A 26,422-nucleotide genomic window follows, 5' to 3' on the forward strand; every position below is an offset into this window, starting at 1 on the left:
ACTTAGGTTTGCCTGAAACAGACCCTCAGGATTCAAATTTACATCAGAAACCTGCTTTGAAGAGTGTGATGGGAAAGATGGGATTAGCTTATAAATATGTAAATTACCAAGGCATGAAAGAGTTACAACATATTAGGTATCCTGTATTAAGTTGCTGTCCTAACTGCTCTCTGATGAACCCACCCGCCAGATGAACTGAAAAGCTCCCTTACAATCTGCAGGCTTTGGCACAGGACCTCCTGTAGTTACACCTGCCTTCTGGTATACATTAACACTTCCGTCCTCCCCAGTTTAGCTCTATGCTTACCAAGGCTTAAGATGTGCTCCCCAGTTTGTCCCAGTATGTAATTACATCTCCCACAGAACGGTGTAACGGATGAAGCAAGTGCAAAAGGCTGCCTTTATGAGAACTTCAGTTGAGTGGTTAGAGACTCAAAGGCTACTCACGAGTGACACCTCAGCAGCAACGGGCATGCTTTGTGCCCGGATCTTGGTTTCTAAACAGTTGCCTCTTTAACCAAAGATTCCTGGAGAAATGGATCATTCCAGAGCTGGGGGGCACTAACCCTGAGATATGGCAGAAGGAAATAAAGTCCTGAAAGACTAGACAAGAAGGACTGTCAAAGGATGTAAGAGCTACTTGAAGGGTTCCAAGTGGCCAAGTTTGGGACCACGTGAGCAACAGAAACAATGGCCATAACTGATTTTTAATACATGGATCACCTGTCATCACTGCCAATCACTTTCTCTGAAAATTCTTAAGTAAAGGAAAAGAATTTATGACTTTGCCTCTAGTGCATTCCCAGTTGATGACAGAAGGCTCTGCCTTTTTGCAAATCTTAATGAAACAGCTGATTCAGGATCACTGGATACTAAACCTATCAGGTGAAAGGCTGTTGGCAAACAGGTCTTCACACTGGGAAGACAGGATGGTTACCAAGACAACCGAGTCGTCAGGTTTTACCTCACCAGTAGTCAACCAAATGTTATTAAAATTTTGGATGTGAGGTGACACAAAATACATCTGTTAAACATGTTGAACCTGAAGCCAATCAGGGCTTTGGCCCTAAATGCTAGTTTGCAGAAACCACAGGGGACACAAGAACAAGAGAAACCACATACAAATCAATAGTTAAATCCTGAACTTGAGACATTCTACAGCTATATTGGGGGGAAAAAAAAGGTCCTGGAGAAAGTCTGAGGTGGGAGAGAGCTTGATGGATGAAACAGATTAACAAGTAAACATAATGCGTGAAACCTGACAGCATCAACAGGGAGAATTTAAACATGGATGAAGCATTAGATATTTGAAAATTACTATTCTTTTTTTCAGGGTATGTAATGGTATGTGGTTATGTGAAAAGATGTCATTTTTATGAGAGGCATGCTGAAATATTTACGGTGAAATGTCATGTCTAACTTTATAGCTGTTCAGTAAAAGGTTAAATTTTTAAAGCTAGGCAGTAGGTAAAGACGCTTTATTAACTTTTCTGTATATTTCAACACCTTTGTAAAAAAAAAGTTGTGGAAAATAAGTCTATTAAATCCAACTGGCTCAGACAACTGTAGAAGTGGGAAAAATACACAAAGATTGATGATTCGCTTCTATTCTGTTATATATATATATATATATATATATATATATATATATAGGCATCGGTTGCCTCAGTGTATCAATGGAAGACTTTAGGAATGCATTATTTACATAAAACTCACAAAGGCAGGAAATACAAATTAAAGCAAAGAAAGGAGCTAGGGACTGTGATACTCCACATGTCCATGCCAGGAGGGGAGAAAAGTGTTGTGTAAGGTGTGAAGTGGCATCATAAATAAAAATTGCATCTTAAATACAGTGGTTATTGTCTAACACAAAAGTAACTATGGCATAAGCGTAACTTGACTATGCAACCCGAAGACAGTCTATGCTTCGTGAAGGATTCCGTGACATCGGGGTTAACTGATGCGAGGACAAGGAAAAGCTGTAACTTCTTAAGAAAAACACTCAATAAGAAAGCCTGGAAGATGCTAGAACCCCTGGTCTTGGCTTCGGCACCTGTTTGCAGGATGTTTCAGTCAACAGTAACATCCAAATAGAACCGTGTGCTCTGTATACTGATATTTATGGCACCAGAATGCTGACTTTTCATCCAGCTCAGGAAAACTTCCTGTGCAAAGATGTCCCGTGATTTAAGAATATTCCCCCCACCCAAAAAAAAAAAATTCCCCACATTAAGGTGTGGAATTCTGACTCTTCAATTTTAAAGTAGTTCCTAGTACCCAATAAATAACCACTCTTTGTTAGTGGTTTTGTACATTTTGGACATGTACAAAAAATAATTTTAAACTCAACTTCACTCTGAGTCTGTTAATTCTACCTTATTACCTCTAACTTACCTACATATTAATTCAACATATACTGACCGCTTCCCACACGCAAGGCACTGAAGAAACGAATTAAGAGCAGGACGAAACCTCAGCTCTCAGAATGTGGTCTTACATTCTGACAGCGGAATGCTGTGGAGATTGAATGTAACAGTAATTGTACCTACTTCTGTTTGCATTTCTGCCAGTTTTCCTTTTAGGTTTAGGACCCCACAAACTTAGTTATTATTGTTCAATGATGACTGCCATCAATGATAGTTTCTGCATCAATGCGTTTTCCAATGTTTCCTGACATTTTAAGAGTAATCCCCATTTTTACTTATGAGAAAGTATCAATTCCAATTATTACTCTAAAGTCAGTCACTTCATTTTTAGTTCCTTATCAACAGGCTAAAATTTTGTCTCATCCAATTAGTCACTCTTACTTAGGCAAACCAAGTCTAACAGACTATGTGCTAACTCACCTGTGTACCCTTTCTTCACGGCTAAGTCTTCACCCTTGATTTCTGCCCTGACCCATTTTCTATAGTGAACTTTACGTCTATTTTCTATCACTGATCTTTTCCTCACACTCTGTAAATAGATGTTTTCACTCCTTGTTTGTCTTGGAATGTGTGTGGGGGGCACATCTGGCAACCCAGCTTAGTAGGCTTCTTATGCTCATTCCGTGACATGTCCTTTGTCGTCTTTCACTACTTTAGGAAGCTTTCTGTTGCTTAAATTAGCTGTAGTTTTTAGCACAAGAAGCCCTGAAAGGATCCAATTAGGAAGTCTGGGCCCTGAGCAGTGTCTCAACAGAAATGGGCTTTCTGTGGTGAACAGCCATAGGGAACCTTAAGTTATGAATTTAGGAATCAGGTGACTTTTATTTTTTCCTTCAGGCGGACAGATGTCAAAACCTAGTGAAACTAAGGCTGATGTTTTAAAGATGAATTTAAGGTTGGGTGTTTAACTTTTGCCTGTTTAAATACATTTGTACAAATGCCTAAGGGCTATATATACATTAGTTTATCCTAACAGGTCAGCTTTCCATAAGCTCTCTTCCTTGAATATTTCCATACGTAAAGGAAAATGTAATTAAACAGTTGTCACATAAAAATTAAGATGCTTTCCACTATATATATTTTGCAAACCTACTGGCTCCACATGGCAGTTATGGCATAACAGGAAAAGGGAAGGGAACCCTTTACATATTTAAGGCTTCAAAGCTGGGAAGCAATAAAGGCCTGAAAGCAGCTTTTTCAGTTATCCCAACATGACTCACTAGTGTGAAATCCCTACTTGATGGAAGCTTTCCCCAGTTACATTCATAAAGTCTCATTAAGAAGTACTTGAAATACACTAAGAGTCGATGAGTTACAGGTTTTTGAGTACTCTTACTTTTGCAGGGTTTCTTTCTGGCATGAATTAAACTGATTTCAAGTAAAGGTGAAGAAGTGAATAAAGTTTTCTTTTTAAATTTCACATTCAATTTAAATAGCTTATATCCACATTACTAATTCTGATACTTCTGCTGAGCCACACCTAACACATATTGCACTTCTTTTGGGTTTCTTTTGAATAATGTTTTAACAAAGTACAAAATAAAATTTGAATGAACTGTAAGACCTAATTGAAGTCTCCTGTATCCATTAATTATGGTGTTTGGCACCTGTATGCACACGCTGGTGCTGAATGAGATTTGTACTCTGTGTGAAGGTTTTACCACATATACGGCATGCATAGGGCTTCTCTCCTGTGTGAATTCTCTGGTGTTGAATAAGGCATGTTCTCTGGCTAAAATCCTTATCACATTCATTGCATTTATAGGGCCTTTCTCCAGTATGAGTTCTCTGATGTTGATTAAGTGAGGAGGAGTAAATAAAGGCTTTCCCACATTCATTACACTTATACGGCTTCTCTCCGGTGTGAATCCTTTGATGCTGAGTGAGATTGGCACCCTGCCTGTAGGCTTTCCCGCATATATTGCATTTGAAGGGTTTCTCTCCATTGTGGATCCTTTGATGCTGAGTAAGGTGGACGCTCTGGCTGAACGCTTTCCCACACACACTGCATTTGTACGGTTTCTCCCCGGTATGAGTCCTGTGGTGTTGAGTAAGGTTTGCGCTCTGGCTGAAGGCTTTTCCACATATTTTACATATATAGGATTTCTCTCCCGTGTGAGTGGTCTGATGTTGAATAAGAGTTGAGGAATGAGCAAAGGCTTTTCCACATTCGTTACATTTGTAACACTTCTCTCCGGAATGAATTCTCTGATGTCGAATGAGGTAAGTACTTTGACTAAACACTTTCCAACACTCATTGCATTTATATGGTTTCTTTCCAGTATGTATTTTTTGATGTTGAAGAAGGTGTGTACTCTGACTGAAAGTCTTCCCACATTCGTTGCATATGTAAGGTTTCTCACCAGTATGAACTCTCTGGTGATTAATCAGCGATGAACTGTGGCTGAAAGTTTTACCACATTCCAAGCATCGATATGGTTTCTCTCCAGTATGTGTCCTTTGATGTATAGTGAGGTGTGCGCGCTGACTGAAGTCTTTGCCACAGTCATCACACTTATAGGGTTTCTCTCCAGTGTGAATTCTCTGGTGTATAGTAAGGTGGGCACGCTGGCTGAAGGCTTTACCACACTGGTGGCATTCGTATGGTTTTTCTCCAGTATGCATTCTCTGATGTGCAATAAGGGACGAGATGTGCCTAAACTCTTTCCCACATTCTTCACATTCATGAGATTTTTCTTTGGTATGGGTGCTTTGGTGTTTCACAAAGGATGGGTTTTTCCTAAACTTTTTCCCACACACATTACATTTATAAGGCTTCTCTCCAGGATATATCTTTCTGTGTACAATACCATATGAAACATGATTGAAGGTTGCCCTGCCTTCATCATACATAGTTCTATTATCTGACTGGGTACCAAACTGAATAATTAGGTTTGAATGCTTTTCAAAAGTATTTCGATAGATATCATATTTACTGAGACACTCTTCCATAGGGTCATCTTCTTTTGAGAGGACTGACTTCAAAGTAAAATTTCTTTCATTCATGGGAATTCTCCTATAGGTATCTGATGCGTGCCTCTCAAATCTCTCATCGTAGTCATATGGTTCTTCCAATTTGACAGTCTGAGTTCCAGTCTTTACGAGTGTAGAAGTATTTGTAACTGGAGTACACTCTTGGGCTTCTGTTTTCCATTCTGGGACAAAAAGAATATAGAACATAAAAAGTTTTCCTGTATTTGGAGAAGGAAACTGCCAAAACAGAAACAAAATACTGAACATGAATAAAATGCCTTAAAAGACTATGACTCTGACAACCTTTGGACATGGTCCTTAAAGTTTGGGAAAAGCAGGGCTCCTGGGTGGCTCAGTCGGTTAAGCGTCTGGCTTTCAGCTTGGGTCACGATCCCAGGGTCCTAGGATCAAGTCCCACATTGGGCTCCCTGCTTTTCCTTCTCCCTCTACCCTTCCCTCTCTAATCAAGCTCTATCTCTCTCTCTCTCAAATAAATAAAATCTTTACCAAAAACAAACAAACAAAAAAACCACACACACAAAAAACCAAGCAAGCTTGGGAAAAGAGAATATAGGGGCAGAAAACCAGAAGACTTAACTGCTGAAAAAGGACAGGCTCCTCACTACTCAACATGCACATAGATTAATAAAACAGGTTAAGTCAGGCGACTGGACTAAGAGATGTGAAAACAAGACTGTGGGATAATGTGGGATGACTTCATGGGTTGATTTGTATCAAGCAGACACTAACTCTCATTGACTCCTTCCAACCTACTCTGCACAATCAACATAATACTCCAAAAGCAATTTCAAGGAGTGCTCTCCATGCTTAAATATCTCTAGTAAATCTCTCATAATAATAGTTCTTAAAGTATTGTCCCCAAATGAGTGACATAAACATCACTATCACCTGGGAATGTGTTAAATTATTGGCCCTCATCCAGACAAGCTGAATCAGGAACTTTGCAGGCTATGGAACCAGAAAAGATCCCAAATAGTCAAAGCATGTTGAAAAAGAAAACCAAAGCTGGTGGCATCACGATTCTGGATTTAAGCTCTATAATAAAGCCATAATCACCAAGATAGTATGGTAATGGCACAAAAAACAGACACACAATTCAGTGGAACAGAACAGAGAACCCAGATACGGACCCTCAACCATGGTTGACTCTATGGTCAACTAATCTTTGACAAAGCAGGAAGAATATCCAATGGGAAAAAACCAGTCTTTTCAACAAATGATGCTGGGAAAATTGTTGGACAGCCACATCCAGAATGAAACTGGACCATTTTCTTGTACCACACTTGTACTAAGTCGAAATGGATAAAAGACCTAAGCACGAGACAGGAATCCATCAAAATCCTCTGTGACCTCGGCCACAGCAACTTCTTGCTAGACATGTCTCCAAAGGCAAGGGAAACACAAACAAAAATGAACTATTAGGACATAATCAAGATAAAAAGCTTTTGTACAGCAAAGGAAACAGTTGACAAAAATCAAGACAACCTGCAGAATAGGAAAAGATATTTGCAAATGTCTCATCAGATAAAGGGCTAGTCTTCAAGATCTATAGAAAACATATCAAACTCAACTCCCACAAAACAAATAAACCAATCAAGAAGTGAGCATAAGCCATGAAAAGATATTTCTCCAAAGACATATAAATGCCCAAAAGACACATGAAAAAATGCTTAACATCACTCGGCATCAGGAGTCAAACCACAAATCAAAACCACAGTGAGATACCACCTCACACCAGTCAGAAGGGGCTAAAATTAACCAGTCAGGAAAAAAGACAGGTGTTGGTGAAGATGCGGAGAAAGGGGAACCCTCCTACACTGTTGGTGGGAATGCAAACTGGTGTAGCCACTCTGGGAAACAGTATGGAAGTTCCTCAGAAAGTTAAGAACAGAACTACCCTACCCCCCAGTAAATTGCACTACTGGGTATTCTGGGTATTTTCCCAAAGGATACAAATGTAGTGATCTGAAAGGGAGACAGCACCCCAATGTTGATAGCAGCAATGTCCACAATAGCCAAACTAAGATGGAAAAAACCCAGATGTCCATTGGCAGATGAATGGATAAAGAAGATATGTATATTTATAAAGAAGATATATATATACACGCAAACACACACACACAAATGGAGTATTACTTAGCCATCAAAAAAAATATTACCACTTGCAATGATGTGCAAGGAACTAGAGGGTATTATGTTAAGCAAAATGAGTCAACCAAAGACAATTACATGGTTTCACTCATATGTGGAATTTAAGAAACAAAACAGAGAATCATAGGGGAAGGGAGGGAAAAATAAAGTAAGGTGAAATAAGAGAGGGAGACAAACCATAAGAGACTCTTAGCTATAGGAAACAAACTGAGGGTTACTGGGATGGGGTAATTGGCTGATGGCCATTAAGGAGGGCACATGATGGAATGAGCACTCTCCCTCTGTTCCCCTATCCCCTGCTCATGCTTGTGCTGTCTCTTAAACAAATAAAATCTTAAAAAAAAAAAAAAAAGGAAACTTTGGAAATAGGGCTAAAGCAATCTGTTTTACAAAGCCCTCTAAGTGGTTTTGATGTTCACTGAAGTTTGAGCCCCAATGGCTTAAAGGAGAAAAGTTTAAAAAGTTCAAAATACCTCCACTTGACATATTCAGTACCCAAATAATTCAGCTTTTCCTATTCTACTATATCTTCTGCCAAACTTCATATTCAGCTTAAAAATGTAAAGTCACCCATATAACTACAAGCTACTTCCTCATAGCCTCCTATAGGTGCCATACAAATTCCAGCCTTAGGCATTCTCTCTTTTGAAAGAGTGAGCATGAGCAGGGAGTCAGAGAAGCACACTCCCTGCTGAGCTCGGAGGCAGACCTGGGGTTCCATCCCAGGTAACTGAGCCAAAACCAAGAGTTGAATGCTCGACTGACTGAGCCATGCAGGCACCCCAGATTTAGGCATTCTCTTAAGATAACTTCTCTATCTATTGAAAAGAAGTGTATGGCCCAGCTCCTATTTTTCTCTCTTTCTTAGACTCCTCAAGTACAGATTAGGTTGAATTACATGACCTTGGCTTTGTGTAGTCAATATGGCTGAAATTTCAGCAGTCTCATGTGATTCAACCTAATGTAAAGTTGGGGCCAGGACAGTACTTGGCCTTAATATTATTACTTCACAACTTTGTGTGTTTCTTGTATTTTCAACTTAGATGCAAACTCTGAGAACAGCCTGTGCCTCTTTTACATTTCCTTCAGAAAATGGCCCCAAGACTCTGGATATGGTGGCCACTCAACTGAACTGGTAAAATAAATGACAATAATTTGTTGTTAAAAGGTGAGCCAAATGAAAGCACACACATACACATAAAAGTAAAGCAAACAATAAAAAGTCCCTGACCTCAAATATGGCTGCAAAGCAATCAAATATGTATTTATTCATGCCTATTATATTTCCAGTATGATGGTTTAAAACAAATTTAAATTAGAATATCTTTCTCTCTTAAAATCTGGTTGAAAACACAGGACTTTCAAATATTATGAATTATGTAATGAAATATCAAATATAGAGTTCATAATATAGCAAAAATGGTACCGCATAGTTCAGAAATTTTTTAAGATGCAGATCCAAATAAAAATCTTTTTTTTTTTTTTTTAAGATTTTATTTATTTATCAGAGAGAGAGAGAGGGGGAGAGAGCGAGCACAGGCCGACAGAATGGCAGGCAGAGGCAGAGGGAGAAGCAGGCTCCCTGCCAAGCAAGGAGGCCGATGTGGGACTCGATCCCAGGACGCTGGGATCATGACCTGAGCCGAAGGCAGCTGCTTAACCAAATGAGCCACCAACGCGTCCCGATTGTGGGTCATTTTAATAAAACCTGGCTTGGATCCTTCAGAAAATGTCAGAAGGGAAGTGGAAGAGAACAGAAGGGAAGGGGAAAGGAAAAAACAAAGTGTGTCTGTGTGTGCGTGTGTGTGGCTGTGCGTGCGTGTGTAAGTAGATAAGCAAAGGGGCGACTGGGTGGCTCAACTGGCTATGCATCTGACTCCTGATGTCAGCTCTGGCCATCATCTCAGGATTGAGCCCCACGTCAGGCTCCGCCCTCACCGGGGAATCTGCTTCAGATTCTCCCTCTCCCTCTGCCCCCACCCCCTCCTAAAAAGATATAAAGCAAAAGTGGCTAAATGATGGTAGCTTGTGGTTTCAGATGAAAATTACACAGGTGTTCAATGTACTGATTCTGCAACTTTTTTATAGGTTTGAAGTTCTTATGGAGGAAGAAAGAAAGGAAAGGGAACAACCAAAAAGCCCATCAATAAGGAACAGGTTCAATAAATTATGAGACACACAATAAAATGTGATGCAGATATTAAAAAAAGAGAACAAGGAAGCTCTTTATATCCTCATTTGAGACACTTCTCAAGATACACTTTTACATAAACAAAAGCAAAGGAGAAAATAATATGTATCGTTTGCTACCGTTTCTGTTAGAAAACGGAGGAAAAGGGGCACCTGGCTGGCTCAAGTCAGTAGAGTGTGTGACTCTTGATCTCCGGGTTAGGAGTTCGAGCCCTACAGTGTGGGTAGAGTTTACTTAAAAATATTTTTTTTTTTAAAGATTTTATTTATTTATTTGAGAGAGAGACAGTGAGAGAGAGCATGAGAGGCGAGAAGGTCAGAGGGAGAAGCAGACTCCCCATGGAGCTGGGAGCCCGATGCGGGACTCGATCCTGGGACTCCGGGACTGTGACCTGAGCCGAAAGCAGTTGCTTAACCAACTGAGCCACCCAGGCGCCCTACTTAAAAATATTAATAGAAAGTTTGCTAAAAAGGAGAGGAAAACATTTTTTCCCGAAGTGATAGAAAGAAAGCATCCCTAATATAGGATTTTTTTTTTAAAGAAAACAACATTTGTATATATATATGTTAAAGATTTCATTTACTTATTTGAGAGAGAGTAAGAGAGATCATGAACAAGGGGGAGGAGCAGAGGGAGAAGCAGACTCCCCGCTGAGCAGGAAGCCTGACATAGGACCCTGGGATCATGACCTGAGCCAAAGGCAGACACCTAACTGATGAGTCACCCAGGTGCTCCCCAAACTTTTTTTTTTTTTTTTTAAAGATTTCATTTATTTATTTGAGAGAGATAGAATGACAGAGAGAAAGCATGAGAGGAAAGACTTCAGTGGGAGCAGAATCCCTGGTGAGTAGGGAGCCTGATTTGGCACTCGATCCTGGGACGCCAGGATCATGGCCTGAGCCAAAGGCAGTTGCTTAGCCAACTGAGCCACCCAGGCACCCTCCCCCAAACATTTTTTTTTTTTTTTTTTTTTTTTAAGATTTTGACAGAAAGAGAGAGAGCATGAGAGGGGAGAAGGTCAGAGGGAGAAGCAGACTCCTTGCTGAGCAGGGAGCCCAGTGCAGAACTTGATCCCAGGACTCTGGGATCATGACCTGAGCCAAAGGCAGTCGATTAACCAACTGAGCCACCCAGGCGCCTTCCCCAAACATTTTTATATTGACTTTATATGCAAACAAAATACCTGAACAGAAACAACTAGGGGGCACCTGGGTGGCTCAGTGGGTTAAGCCTCTGCCTTTGGCTCAGGTCATGGTCTCGGGGTCCTGGAATCAAGCCCTGCATCGGGCTCTCTGCTCAGCGGGCAGCCTGCTTCTTCCTCTCTCCCTGCCTGCCTCTCGGACTACTTGTAATCTCTGTCTGTCAAATAAATAAAATCTGTAAAAAAAAAAAAAAGAAAGAAAGAAAGAAACAACTAAAAACAAGCACCAGTGGTTGGGCTGAGAGATGCAGGAACCGGGTGAATGAACTATACAATAAGAGAACATCTTTGAGTGTTTTGAAGATATTTTTTCAAAATTAGGAAAGAAAATGAGTTAGAGAAGTGGAGGTTGGAGGCTACAGGGATTTGTTGGTAACAGAATAAAAGAAACTTACTAAGAGGAAGGTCTGAAACTTAAAATTTTAGGGACATTCACTCATGCTTATAAAAGAGGGAGGAGACAACAGCACAGTGAAAGCGCCAGACAAAGCTGGGAATGGGATCCAGGGGTCACATGGAAGGATAAAAGGAGACACCGGGGAAAGGTGGAACAATGATGTTTGGAACTGTGTTCCTGAAGGTGGCCTCTGTGAGGAGGCAACGCCAAACAGCTCAGTGTTCCTGACAGGCCGGGATGTCTGTGGAGCGTGACCTGGCCATATTTAAATAAATATATCTCACTGCACTTACACTCTTCAATGCAAACAATCTCATGACAGTTCTTCTCTCACCTGGACTAGGGCCTTCTAAGATCTCTTTTATCACCATCCATGGTTCTTCCAGTAAGGGAATCACAGTTGGTCGGTACACCGTAAGTCCTGTTTCAGAGGAATATAAGGAGTTTTATCCTGGAGATAAACAGTTGTTTGAATTTTACTGCCTAACTTCTTATCTGTGAGGACAGATGTCCACAGGAAAACAATGGTTTCATGTACATGATCTAGTGGGAGAATTAGGTCACTGTGCTTTTCAGTGCTACAACAGAAATGTCCTGCTGCTCAGGAGGGTATGTGCACAGAGCTCACGGTGGGAGGGGATCACAGGAAAAGCAGGGAGCGGGCAAGGGGCAGGTCATGTGGAAGCCCTGGGAAGCCACGTGTCATAGCTCTCAATGCTCCTTCACTTAGAAACTTTTTATTTGCCAAAAGGGAGAACACAGCGGTATCTATGCCCAAATGGAATAAGGAAACTCACCCCTAAGCCCCATTCTCAGCAATGTACTGAGGAAAGAAAGATGGTGGATATGTTGGCAGCAGTGGGCACAGCGGAGGCTTACCCAGAGAAACCATGTTCCAGTAGTTCTGTAATGTTACAGTCTTGTACAATTCCTTCTGTACGGGACGCATTATCTCCCAGTCCTCCTGGGTGATATCCACAGCCACATCTTTGAATGTCATTGATTCCTGAAACATCAAATATAACTTGGCTCAAGAACTGGCAGGAGCGGCGCCTGGGTGGCTCAGTTGGTTAAGCAACTGCCTTCGGCTCAGGTCATGGTCCCGGAGTCTCGGGATTGAGTCCCGCATCAGGCTCCCAGCTCCACGGGAAATCTGCTTCTCCCTCTGACCTTCTCACCTCTCATGCGCTCTCTCTCTCTCTCAAATAAATAAATAAAATCTTAAAAAAAAAAAAAAAAAAAAAAAGAACTGGCAGGGGGATAGTGGTAACACCAGGGACATGTGTGGTGGGGGTATCAGAGAATGTTGACCTTTAGTAAGAGCCTACAGGTCATCTAGTTAAGTTACGGATGAGCATACGTGAATGGTCGTACAGGGAAGTCTGAAAACAGAATTATAATTACGTTTTCAGCTGGCACAAGTGTATGTATGGATGGCTCCGTATTAAAAGAGGGTTTACACAGACAGCTGAATGGCTATGCTTTTCAAGCTCTGCCTTAAGAAATCAGAGTGTTGGGGCGCCTGGGTGGCTCAGTCGTTAAATGTCTGCTTTCAGCTCAGGTCATGATCCCAGGGTCCTGGAATCGAGCGCCACATTGGGCTCCCTGCTCAGCAGAGAGACTGCTTCTCCCATTCCCCCTCCTTACCACTGCCTACTTGTACTCTCTCTCTCTGTCAAAAAATAAATCTTAAAAAAAAAGAGAGAGAGAATTCAGAGTGTCATAATTTGAAATTCTACGATATATTTGTGTGCTTTACGATGAAATGCAGAGCCACTCCTTCCTTTTTAAAATAAAACTGGTGGGGTGCTTGGGTGGCTCAGTGGGTTAAGCCTCTACCTTCAGCTCCTGTCATGATCCCAGGGTCCTGGGATCGAGCCCCGCATCAGGCCCTCTGCTCAGCAGGGAGCCTGCTTCCCTATCTCTCTCTCTCTGCCTGCCTCTCTGCCTGCTTGTGATCTCTGTCTGTCAAATAAATAAATAAAAGTCTTTAAAAAAATAAAAAATAAATAAAATAAAATTGGGACTGAAACCCATACTGTTGAACTGTTACACTTTTAATATATCTGACAATCTGGTAAGGTTAAGTATCCCTCTTTGCTCTTTTTCTTCCTTTTGTTAAAAAAAGTTGATTCCTTTTCCATGTTTTTCAAATAAACTTCTAAGTTCCTTATAAAAATTGTATTGACAATGACAATACTTATAATTTAGGGGGAACAGGCAATTTTACAACACTCAAAGCTGCTTTCATGTCTTATAGTATGACATAGGATATGGATGTACTACAAAATTTATACTATGTTTAGTCCTAGATATTTTAAATTTGGGGGGTGGGGAAAACTGTGCAGGGAACCTTTTATTTCATTTCATCATCTGTCTGGTTTTAGTGTGTATGCAAGAAAGTTACTAATTTTCTATTTTTTAAAGTAAGCTCTATGTCCCACATGAGGTTCAACTCACGACCCTGAGATCGAGAGCCGCAAGCTCTACCAAGTGAGCCAGCCACCCCTAAAAGTGATTAATTTTCATATGCCATTTTCTGTAGTAATCACCTTACTCAAATTTTTCTCCTATTGTTTTCCAGTTCTTCCCTTCACTTTCCTAGGGTTTTCAGGTAAATAATCGTACTATCTATGAATAATAATTTTACTCTACCTATTGCAGATGTATATTTTTACAGCAAAATTTTCTCTTAAGGTGGCCTGACAGAACAGAGACTCATGATCAACATAACACCAGAGAATACATGGCCTTTAATTACTTGTTAATGAGAAAAATAATTTTAGCAACTATTGCTTACTGATAGTTTACTGTAATCCAGGCTAACTACAAGTCTTATAATGTTTAATCCTCACAATTTAAGAGGTAAGTTCTATTTATTAGAGTTTAATAACTCAGGCTAAGTGTGGTCAAGTATCTTGCCCCAAATCATATGTTCTGATTCATTCGGCTGTGGAGGTCAATCCCTTAACCTCTATGTAATGTTGCTGCCTTAAAATCAAAACAGTGAGGAAAGGGGTAACAGGGGAAGGCAACAGGGGCTTATTCCTTATAAAGAGAGTCACTTAACAGGCCAAGCTGGATTGAAAGAGAGGAACAGATGCTTAAGTCCTAGACTGGGCTTTCGTGGGGGGACAGAAGTTAGAGGGCCAGGACAAAACGTCCTCACACAAACACCTCCAAGAAGCCATTTAAAAATCACAGAAAAAACTAACACTTACTTTGGTCACCAAGTCATTTAACCACCCTGCCTGGAAAGCAGGTCTTCCTTTGGAGTCTTCCTCTGGGGTCTCTTGGGGAAGGGCAGAGTTCTGAGGAACAGCTGGGGAAGGGAGACCATGATGGAGATTAGTCCTGTTTGAACAGTCTAGGAAACTTAACCAAATAGATGCCTATACTTCCCTAAAGTGAGAAATGAGAAAGAAACAAAAAATAGCACCCCTACTTTAAAGAGTCAGAGGGAAGGACCAGTGAGACTTGTCCTAAGACATCAATGCAGGTTTCAAAAACAAGTCTGTTCTGGGACTGCTAAGGATATGCACCAAATTCCCAATTTTCTACTACATCTTCATGCGATGTAAATCATGTGTGCTGTCTCTTAATAAGGAAGTATGCTCTGGACCCTTTCCTACTTTTTTGGAAGCATGTTATTGTAAAATCCAATTCACAAAGCAAATGGCTTACTGACAGAATGGTTCAAACCTCTGCAGGTAAAATTCCTGACGGCTCACACTGGGGTAACTGAGTTGCATTTGGTCACTGTTTTAGGACACGAGGTAACATGTGTTTGGTCCCAAGCAGTCTGGAAGGGACACACCATGCAGGATGGGGTTCCATGTTAAAGCCCATTCTCGACTCACTGCCTTTTGCTCTCCCCAGTTTCTTTAAAGGGCTGCTCTGTGATATGCTGGTTGACTTCTCTAACCCTAACCGCCCAGGATTCCTCCCCTTTCTGCCTTGTGATTCTCACCTTCCTCTTCTAGAATCTGAGTCAAATCCTCTACCAGCGTCACCACTTCCTCACTGCTCTCTGGGTACTGGGACTTCACCCAAGTCCTAACCTCCCCAGGCAAGATGGTCAGGAACTGCTCCAGCACCAGCAGCTCCAAGATTTGTTCCTTTGAGTGAATCTCAGGTCTCAGCCATTTAAGGCAGAGCTCTCGGAGCTGATTCAATGCCTTTCGAGGACCAGCTAGGTCTGGATATGGAAAATTCCTAAAATTCTGTCGACAGGTCTCAGTGTCACGCAAGATTCTTGAAGCAAGGGTTTCCTTTGCAATGTTGTGGGGTCCACTCTGAGCCTTGTCTGGCTTCCACATGAGAAGGACTTGGGCGCGTGAAGAACTGGTCATCCTCTTGCACGAGGCCAACATCGCTACAGGTGGGAGAGTCAATCTGGCAATATTCTTTATATCTCCAGTAGTGAGCCAAATGCTTGAAGTCTCATGCTAGAACCACAAAGACATTATATCAAGGGCTGCTGCAGCCAAGGGCAGAACAGGGTCAAGGTAGAGTTAGCAGCCTTAGTTACAAATTCTGAGCCCAGAATTTGCAGGGATGGTTAAGAGACTCTGAAACACAAGAACAGACCATAATGTCAAGAATTCTGGTGCTCTCTGCTATCCACATCCGCGAACAGAAACAACCTGCTCAAGTGTTCACAGGTAAACACACATAGACTTTACCTGGGTCTTCCTTCCCTACCTCCTCAGACTTGTGAGATAAATGCAATCTGCTGGGGACAGGGGTCGGGACAGCTATCAAAAAGGGTCACAGAAGCAAAGCCCCGAAGCTTGAGCAAAACAACGGATCAAACTTCTAGCTTGTTGAAACAGAAATTAAACTTTTCCGGGGGTCGTGGGGGTGGGGGGAGTTTCAGTATTCTTGCGATGTCACAGAAGCTGTAAAGGACCGCACTGGCTCTCAACAACAGAGCATACCTGTAGGTACTTGGAACAACCTGGGAGGAGAATCCTTCCCAGGTTCCCAAGGAAACTGTCAAGGAAAAAAGGGCGGACATGCACTTGCTTTAGTGTTAATGCCAGCACATTCTAGCTTCTGACTACCAGAGGGCTGGAGAGACAAGCCGGTTGGGCTGGGAAAAAGTAGGAGGCTGATGTGCCTTGAAGCCCTTTGAAACGCTTCTACAGGAGACAATTCCTCACGAGTAAATTTGAAACCAGGATTCCCGAAGAAAACCTCGGAACAGGCCTGACCCGGCGACCTGACACCACCTGTCCTCGGGCTCCAGCTCTGAGCCCTCCTCAGGCTCAGTCGTGTAACCGAAGCCAACTGTTTACAGGCGCTGCAGAGGATATGCGCCAGCCCCGCCCGCCGCGTCTCCCCAACTCCCCTTCAGCCGGACGGTCGCGGGCAGCGGCGGAGCGGGGACCCGGCCCGCCACCGCAGCCAACACCCGTGCTCGCCTTTTCCGCAGGCCGCGAGCGCGGACGCCGCGCGGCAACCGGCTGGGGCTCCGGCCTGACCGCGCGGACACTCGCCCCCGGCGGCGCCCTCGACATCATTACCTGTCGCGGGGGCCGGGCGGACGCGCAGCCCGAGCGGCCGGAGAGGCCCGGGGCAACAATGGCGGCGGGGGAGCGGGCGCCTGCGTGGCGAGCTCAGCCCCGCGCTGCAGAGGGGTCTCTGGCTCCGCCACTTCCCTAACCGGGAAAGCACGACGTGTCTCGGCCAGGAGCCGCACCTTCCAGCCCGGTCGTGAGGAGCCTGGCCCTGCACGAACCGCGCCTCAGCTCCACCGCGACCTCGCCTCAGCCCCACTGCGCATGTGCGCAAGGGGAACGCTGCGCGCCCGCTGAGCCAATCGGAAGGCGCGTCCCGGCCCTCCCTCCCGCCCGAGCCTCATTCCATGGACCTGTCTCCATGGTAACCTCCTCCACCCATCACTGCGACTTGCTTGTTAGTCCGCAAGGTTCTAAGGGAACTTTAAAGTTTCCCTGGCCAGAAGCAGGTCTGGAAGATGACTGGGAGGTCGGGGAGCTACTAGCATCTGGGCGAAGAGGATGCGGATGGGCGGCGGTTAAAGCTCCACCCTAATTAACCAGAGAAAACCTGGTGCCATGGGGCGCCTGGGGGGCTCAGTCGATAAGCGTCTGCTTAAGCGTCTGCCTTCGGCTCAGGTCATGATCCCAGGATGCTGGGATGGAGCTCCACATCTGGCTTCCGAGAAGCCTGCTTCTCCCTCTCCCACTCCCCCTGCTTGTGTTACTTCTCTTGCTGTGTCTGTCAAATAAAAATATAAAAATCTTTAAAAAAAAAATAGAAAAGAAAATCTGGTGCCAGAGTTCTAGAGGAAGGAGGGGCATGGAAGATGTGGGTCCAAAGGCAGAACAACCCAAAGTGCATTTTTGAGCCTTACTGTGCATACACATTCACTAGGAAAGGTTCTGAGTCCCTCCTAGGAATTGGATTCTGACTTGGAAAAGGGATAACAACCAACAGCATGCTGTTTACATAGACACAGCAAACCCACATAAAACGCTTGAAAATAAAAGGATGGGAATATATTCCAGGTGTCCCTGTTATTTACTGCCGTGTTGGCAAACCACCCAAGACTTAATGGTCTTAAAAAACAACTACTGTCTTATGCTCATGGATTTTGCGGGTCAGGAATTTGGAAGGAGAACGGTGGGCATGGCTCCTCCCAGCTCCACTGTGCCTAGGGGGCCCAGCTGAGATGATTTAATGGCAGGGAGGGTCCATTTCCAAGATGGCTCCTCACTCATACGTCTTAATGGGTGAGCTCAGATGGCTTAAGGATGAGCTCAGCTTGGATCTGTTCAGAGTGACCTTTTCCACGTGAAGGATTCAGGCTGGCTGGACTTCTTACATGGCATCTCTGGGCTCAAGAGCAGATATTCTAGTGAATAAGAAAGAAGCTTCATGGCTGATGACGACATAGTTCTGGAAGTCATATAGCATCACAGCGTCACACGTGATCAAAGAAGTCACAAATCTGTTCAGTATCAAGTAGAGGCAAAAGTAGACTCCATCGCTTGATAGGAGGAGTGTCAGAGGGATTTACTAAATTTGAGCAAAAAGAAGTTGGGCAGCATGATGGTTTTTGATGTGACACTTTGCATGGCTACAGTGTCCTGCCATTCAGTGAAACACAAATTTAGGTGTTTTCTAGATATTATTAACGTGCACAAACTCAGGGGCATCTGGGTGGCTCAGTGGGTTAAGCCTCTGCCTTTGGCTCAGGTCATGATCTCAGGGTTCTGGGATCAAGCCCCACATCGGGCTCTCTGCTCAGTGGGAGGCTGCTTCCCCCCTTCTCTCTCTCTCTGCCTGCCTCTCTGCCTAGTTGTGATCTTTGTCTGTCAAATAAATAAATAAAATCTTAAAAAAAAGAGAAAGGACAGATTATTTTATCTCACACTCTGATCTCTTAAGAGGGAAACAAAATACCTATAGGACTTTCAGGCATCTGAAAGCAGACTGTCCCACTGTCCCCACTGGGCAAGCTGTTCCAACCCATCTAATACATGGAACAGAAGGCTGTCAGCTCTGAGTGGAACACGGGGCAGGGAAAAGACTCAGCGGCAGCCACTGGGACCATGTGACCCGCTAGACTTGACAGCATTGGGAGTGGCTGGTCTGGATGCCACCATTGACAGTGAAGAGAAATCAGGCAATAATATCTTTACTATGACGGTGGCAAAATGCTGGTTTTTCCAACTCCAGTGCTGGGGGGGTCTGGTAAGCAACATATTTATTTTTCACAGTTCTGGAAGCTGGAATTCCAAGATCAAGGCACCCGCAGATACAGTGCCCATTGAGGAAGAACCTGCTTCCTGGTTCTCAGATGGCTGTTCTGTTTGTGCGTTTCCCCACAGTTACAGGGAGGCAAACAGTGATTACGTATCCTAGAAATCGATCAAATCTTGATGGGTTGATCAAAATCGACATCCAGTGGAGGATGGACGGCTCGTCTGTGCCTCCAAATATGAAACCCTGAACAGGATATGATTATCTGGGATTTCAGCTGAGAGAGAATAACTTGAATCTATGGGTGAGAAAATGATAGGATTACTGCGGAATGTTCTTTTACATAATAGGGAGTGTGGGGAATTCTAGCAAAATGCCAGTTTCAAAAACCACAGAGAAAGGCACAAAAACGTACCAGATTAAAGGAATGTAAAGGTGGGGCGCCTGGGTGGCTCAGTGGGTTAAAGCCTCTGTCTACTGTTCAGGTCATGATCTCAGGGTCCTGGGATTGAGCCCCGAGTGAGCCCCGAGTTGGGCTCTCTGCTCAGCTTCCCCCCCCCTCTCTCTGCCTACTTGTGATCTCTGTCAAATAAATAAATAAAATCTTAAAAAAAACAAAAGGAACGTAAAAGTCACTTTGTAATTACTGGCATTACTGACTACAGACTAAATCCTATAACTGAGAGGCAAAAAGGACTTTCAAGTCATTTGACAAATTACGCAAGAGGCAGTAGAACAGATGAAACTAGTCTATGAGACTAAAGTTAAAGTTAAACAAAGTTAAAGGTAACCTCAAATAATTCAAGGGACAATATTGTGAGTGTGTCTGTATCTACATCCTGAAGGAGAAATTAAACAGATACAAATAACAAAGAAACTGGAAAAAAATAGGGGCACCTGAGTGGCTCAGTCAGTTGTGTCCAACTCTTGATCTGGGCTCAGGTCTTGATCTCAGGTCGTGAGTTCAAGCCCTGCATTGGGCTCTGCTTGGTGTGAAGCCTACATTTTTTTTTTAAAAAAAGGACAAAAATATTACGAATGAATGGATCTGGGTAGAGCTTATATTAGTATTCCTTGTACTATCCTTATTCTTGCAAACTTTACACTGCATAATATCTTGCTAATGCATTCCCAGATACTTAGGGTTGTTTTTTTTCTTCTCATTCGCTTTTCCTAGGAAAGAATTTCAAACCTTATATCCAAAGATAAAGTTAAAAAATGAAAACAAAAATAGGAACCTAGGAACACATGAATAAAACACTGTTTGGGCAAACACTTGACCTAGAAAATTGGTGAAGGATTTTAAAAAGCATTAAAGATTATTTAAAGGAGCCTGGGTGGCTTCATCGGTGAAGTGTCTGCCTTCAGCTCAGGTCATGATCCCAGGGTTCTGGGATGGAGCCTCGCATCCGGCTCCCTCCCTCTGCCTCCCACCTCGTTTTTTCTCTTGCTCTCTCTCTCTCTCTCTCAAGTAAATAAAATCTTTTTTTAACGGGATTATTTAAATAATGGAGAACAAAGCTTATATGGCATTTAATTATTTTTTAAAAAGATTTTATTTATTTATTCGACCGACAGATCACAAATAGGCAGGGAGGCAGGCAGAGAGAGAGAGAGAGGGAGGAGGAGGAGGAAGCAGACTCCCTGCTGAGCAGAGAGCCTGATGGGGGGCTTAATCCCAAGACCCTGGGATCATGACCTGAGCCAAAAGCAGAGGCTTAACCCACTGAGCCACCCAGGGGCCCCTTGCATGGCATTTTAATGAGCCATTTGGTTCATCAGCATAAGACAGAAAAATTATAACCCAAACCTTCCCACAAACGCTATGAACAGGAAGGTTTTAGGGTAGCCTTACCGGACTCCCATTCCTGTGACCAACGACATAAACGAGGCTGACCCCCCAAAAACCAAAGGCACAGGTAAGACCTTAACGAGGTTAAGCTCAAAGTTACCCCCTGCGTAAACCTAAGGGTCTGCTTTTATCGAGAAAGTTCCTGGTCAGGTAACCTCGAGGGGTCCAATATGCTAATAAGGGAAAGGGGGCGGGGAATGCCTCATCCTGATTGGCTGGAAGGGCCTCGTTCTGATTGGTCAGAAGGGCCTCGCCCTGATTGGGTGAGATTGCCAGGCCGCTCAGGCAGTTCATTGGTGGATTTTGGAGCCGGGTCCTGAGTTTTAGGGTTGGCTGGTGCTGGGGGCTTGCCTACAAGCTGCTTCTGTTCTGGAAGGTGGGGCTTAGCTGGAGCAGCTCCCGGGGAGCGCCCCGGGTCCCTGATGTTTGCCGCTTAGGGCTCGTTCCCCTGAATCCTAACTGTCTCATAGGACAGCAGTGTTTCCCCAATAGGAATTCTAAAGCCCCTCTGCTCTAGTGTTTGTCTTCAGGGATTATGTGCACGCGCGTCAGCGGAGACTTCCTAGGATGTGATTGCACGGAGGTCGGGTAGGAATGGGACGCAGCCTTAGCCCATCTCCCAGGAGCCCCAGGGCCCAAGGCCACCTCCTAGAGGAGAACGAGAGACCAGGGAAGTGAGGCTACACGGACACCAACCGTCTTCCCTCCTCTGCGGAGGTGTGAGGTCTGCACAGTAAGTCCATGCATTTTCTTCCAAGTGGTAGGCTGAGGGCATTGTCCCATTTACAGATGAGGAAAGGGACACTCAGAGAGATAAGGTGACTTAACCAAGGCCTCCTAGTAGGGTAGGGGCAGAGCCCAGCCTTGAACCCTGCAGTACTACCTCCGACCATAGCCCTGTTCTGTTTTTGCTTACTTACACTATACAAACGGGGTGGGCTTGAAATCTTCACACCTGGTCATCATGTCTTCAGTTGGAAGGGGAGGTAAATTACTTGCACTGATTAAAAGAAGGGCCAGAGAGCACCTCGGTGGTTCAGTTGGTTAAGCAGCTGCTTTTGGCTCAGGTCATAATCCTAGAGTCCTGGACTCAAGTCCCGCATCAGGATCCCTGCTCCGTAAGGAGGATGCTTCACTCTCTACCCCTCCCCCTCTCATGCTCTCTCTAACTCTTTCTCTCTCTTCAAGTAAATAAATAAAGTATTTTTTATTTTTAAATAAAGATTTTTCCTTATTTATTTGACAGACAGAGATCACAAGTAGGCAGAGAGGCAGGCAGAGAGAGAGAGGGGGAAGCAGACTCCCTGATGTGCAGAGAGCTGGATGCGGGACTCAATTCTAGGACCCTGAGGTCATGACCCAAGGCAGAGCTACTGGGTCACCCAGGCGCCCAAATAAATAAAGTCTTTTTTAAAAAATAAACAAAAGAAGGGTCAGAGGAGTTGCCAAAATACTTAGCAAATTTTTAAAAACACAGGGGGCTCTGGAAAATTCCCAACTGTAATGATGGAAAGTGGAAACATTCCAACCCTGAAAGTGGGTGAACCAGTGAGGCTTCTCCAGCCCTGCTCCTCTCCTAGGACTCCCAGGCTTGGCCTCCTGCCCTCCACTGCAGGAGAGATCCCTTATTTATAGCTTCAGTTTCTCTGCCTCTGTCAATGGAAACTGAGAAACAAAACTGTGTTTTAATATACTGGGTTATCAGCATCAACCTGGGCGTAGTGCAGAGACTTTAACTAGGCTCGATTAGGTGGTAGAATTTGTGCCTCTGCCAAATCCTCACTCATTTTTTTTTTTCTTTCCTATTCTGACATCAACACTGCAATGTAGGTGGAATGACCCCCATTTTACACAGGAGGCCCAGAGAGGTTGAGAACTTTCCCATGGCCACACAGCAGCAGTGGCAAGGCCAGCATCCGCGCTGGGGTGTTGGACCCATCATCCCTCTCCAGTTGGGTACAGCAATGGGGAGTGGGGTATGTGTTCCTGGATAATCAGGATCCAGGGCCTAACAGACTCAGCTTGAAACAGGAAAGGGAAAGAATTAAGATATCCTTAGTGCTCACAGCCCCTGTCTGTGCAGTGACCCCAGCAGTCATGGTGTTGAAATTTGTTTTTCTAGGAAAGACTGCATTATGCTGCTTTACAAACACTGAGTTCTAAGGTCAGCTCAAATAGCAACACTCCGTTTCAGAAAATCCCTCCAAGTGCCCACAACTGTGGGAAAGGAAGTGACTGTGGGAAGTTCAGGGCACCCTGGGGGGGCTCAGCAAGTTCCCCCACTACTTAGGGGAGGGTACCCAGGGGTTGTGATATTATTAAATATTAAATTAAAAAACTATAAATTTTTTCCTCTTTATTCATCTTGTTTTTTGTTTGAGAACAATTATTTGACTTATCCTTTATGTAAGCATCTTTGTAGTCCCTTTCTGTCTCCATGACTCCCCATTCTCCCAATGCAACCACTCATCTTCCATCACTCTTACTTAATTTTCATTTACTAGAATTTTAAAAGTAACTCTATATCGCTTCTTGGCCTTTTTGTTAAGATCAAGTGTAAAAAAGTAGATATAACCGTACAGTATGTACTATTTTCTGTTCAGCCTCTTTCATGCAACATAACATTTTGAGATGTATCTGTTTGTTCCAATGTCAATGATTTGGTCTAGATGGCATTACATGCTACCCTTTGTTCACGCATTCATCTCCTGACACACGTCTGAGTTGTTCCCAGTTGTGTGTTTGAAATAAAATTGCTATGGACATGCCTGGAAAAGTCACTGTGTGGGCACACACTTTCATTTCTCTTCGTTAATACCTAGGTCTGGAATGCCAGATCATAGACTGAGTATATGTTCAACTCTTTAAGACATTGTCAAACAATTTCCCGAAGGGGTTGTATTATTTTGCATTCTCACCAACAGCATGGGAGATATCCAGCTCCCCCTGCCAAGGGTTCTTAATTCCTGGTTTGTCTTTTCAACATTTTCTTCTTCTTCTACTACTTCTTTCTTTCTTTCTTTTGCAAAATCACAACGAGTAAAGGCTGTTTGCCTTAGTAAAACTAATTAAATGTGGTGATAATTTAAATTTAAAAAATTATGTATTTGAGAGAGAGAGACAGAGAGAGCACAGGCAGGGGCAGAGGCATGGGGAGAGGGAGAAGCAGGCTCCCTGGGAGCCCAACGTGGGGCTCCATCTCAGGACCCTAGTGTCATGACCTGAGCTGAAGGCAGACACTTAGCCAACTGAGCCACCCAGGTGCCCCTAAATTTGGTGATAATTTAAAAAGTGAAATAAAGCGGCTCCTGGCTGGCTCAGTCCATAGAGCAAGTGACTCTTGATCTGTGGGTTGTGAGTTCGAGTGCCACATAGAGCTTACTTCCAAAAAAATTGAAATAAAAAGTAGAAATCACCAATAGTCATGCCATTCTAATTATATTTATGTATTTTCCTTTAGAATTTTTCAGGTGTATGCACAAGCAAAGACACCTTACTGAGGAGGTAAATAAGCATAACTACCTAAGTAAGCAATGACCTTACTGCTAGACATTTGTGTTGTTTCTATTTGTGTTCTTTTATGTCACACCCAGTTGTAAAAAAAAAAAAAAATCCTGTGCATCTTTTTTTTTTCTTTAAAGATTTTACTTATTTATTTGACAGAGAGATCACAAGTAGGCAGAGAGAGAGAGGGAAGCAGGCTCCCCGCTGAGCAGAGAGCCTGATTCAGGGCTCAATCCCAGGACCCTGGGATCATGACCTGAGCCGACAGCAGAGGCTTAACCCACTGAGCCACCCAGCCAGGCACCCCACATCTTTTTATTTTTTTTTAAGAAATTAACATTTTAGAGAGCAGGAGAGGAAGAAGCAGATTTCCACTGAGAAGGAAACCATGCAGGATTCCATCCCAGGACCCTGGGATCTTGACCTAAACCAAAGGCATTTGCTTAACCAACTGAGCCACCCAGGTGCCTTCAAGTCAACGTTTACATGTTAAGGAATTTACATGTTAAGGAATTAGAAAAATAACAAACCCAGAGTTAGAAGAAAGAAGGAGATAATAAAGATTAAAGAGGATATCAGTGAAATAGAGACTAGGAAAACAGTAGATAAAATCCACAAAATCAAACGTTTGAAAAGATCAACAAAATGGACAAATTCTACCTCAACAGATCAAAGAAAAAAGAGGGAAGACACAAAGGAGTAAATTCTGAATTGAAAGTGGAAACATTGCTACCTGCTTTACAAAAAGAAAAGGGATTATAAGAGAATAGTGGGAGCGGGGGCGCCTGGGTGGCTCAGTGGGTTAAAGCCTCTGCCTTCCAGGTCATGATCCCCAGAGTCCTGGGATCGTGCCCCCCATGGGGCTTTCTGCTCGGCGGGGAGCCTGCTCCCCCCCCCCCCCCCCCGCCCCCCCCCCCCCCCACCTGAAGCTCGGACAAGCAAAAAAAAAAAAAACAAAAAAAAAAAAAAAAAAAGAGAATAGTGCGAGCAAAGCACACCTGCAAATGAGGTAATTCAGGGGAAATGCAAAATTCGGTTCCAGTGATTCAGCAGACGGCCAGCAGGGGACACACGCCAACGCTGCAAAACTCTGTGCACTGCGCCTAATGACCACAAGAGGGCGCGCGAACCTGCCTTTTCTGATCCACGTAGGGTCTGCATGTTGTGTCTGGGCTGGGGCTTGAACCCCCGGTGGCGGGGCTTGAACCCCCGGTGGCGGGGAGGAAAGCGTTGGGTGTCCCCAGGCCACGCGGCCCAGCAGGGGGTTTTGTCCGCAGCGTCTCCAGGCACCTTTCTCTTAAATAGCGAATGCAGGAGCTTTTATTGTCTGGAGTGTCCCCATGTGTCCTATAATTTACTTCCCACATAATTTTAAGTTCAGCATATACCAAAAGAAAGTGGATTATGAATGGGCCCTCCTGGCTTTAATGGAAGCACACTCATCAATTCATAACTTTCAAAACAGGCTTCTTACCTGATCTCGTTCTCACCTGAGATGATGGACATGTTTGACGATGGCTCATGACCCGGTGGCCGTCTTCGATGCTTGGTCAGTTCATTTCGGCTTTCTCTCTGGCCCCATGGAGACAGGTGGTGGGTAGAAATTACATTATTAAGTCCGCTTCCTAATGGGAAAAAGAAGTTGGCAACACTTGTCAACTGGTGTTTGGAGTTTGAAACATTACCTTTTATTTTTTTAATTTAATTTAATTTTTTTTTCAAAGATTTTATTTATTTATTTGACAGAGAGAGATCACAAGTAGGCAGAGAGGCAGGCAGAGAGAGAGGAGGAAGCAGGCTCCCTGCTGAGCAGAGAGCCCGATGCGGGACTCGATCCCAGGACCCTGGGATCATGACCTGAGCCGAAGGCAGCGGCTTAACCTACTGAGCCACCCAGGCGCCCCTTAATTTTATTTTTTAATAAATATTTTATTTATTTGACACAGAGAGAGATCACAAATAGGCAGAGAGAGAG

The 26,422-nt window shown here is 43.7% G+C and overlaps 1 protein-coding gene across 1 annotated transcript; it reads right to left on the reverse strand.

Annotated features, from left to right (window-relative positions):
- Positions 1 to 1,661: 1,661 nt before the first annotated feature.
- ZNF287 (zinc finger protein 287) lies at positions 1,662 to 17,152 on the reverse strand. The gene is made up of 6 exons (XM_059379362.1): positions 16,889 to 17,152; positions 15,331 to 15,808; positions 14,582 to 14,682; positions 12,240 to 12,366; positions 11,695 to 11,781; positions 1,662 to 5,581 (listed from the first exon to the last, which is right to left on the reverse strand). The coding sequence occupies exons 2-6, from the start codon at positions 15,731 to 15,733 to the stop codon at positions 4,014 to 4,016; spliced, it is 2,286 nt and encodes a 761-aa protein (XP_059235345.1). The 5' UTR covers positions 15,734 to 15,808; positions 16,889 to 17,152; the 3' UTR covers positions 1,662 to 4,013.
- Between the last annotated feature and the right edge of the window lie 9,270 nt (positions 17,153 to 26,422).

The sequence above is a fragment of the Mustela nigripes genome, chromosome 16 (assembly GCF_022355385.1).
Source record: "Mustela nigripes isolate SB6536 chromosome 16, MUSNIG.SB6536, whole genome shotgun sequence".
NCBI lineage: Eukaryota > Metazoa > Chordata > Mammalia > Carnivora > Mustelidae > Mustela > Mustela nigripes.

Coding starts and splice junctions, on each gene's coding strand:
- ZNF287 (XM_059379362.1), bottom strand. CDS start 15,733: ATGTTGGCCTCGTGCAAGAGGATGACCAGTTCTTCACGCGCCCAAGTC. Junction 12,367..14,581: donor TAAATGACTTGGTGACCAAA/GTAAGTGTTAGT, acceptor TTGATGTTTCAG/GAATCAATGACATTCAAAGA. Junction 11,782..12,239: donor CTGGAACATGGTTTCTCTGG/GTAAGCCTCCGC, acceptor CCTCTGAAACAG/GACTTACGGTGTACCGACCA.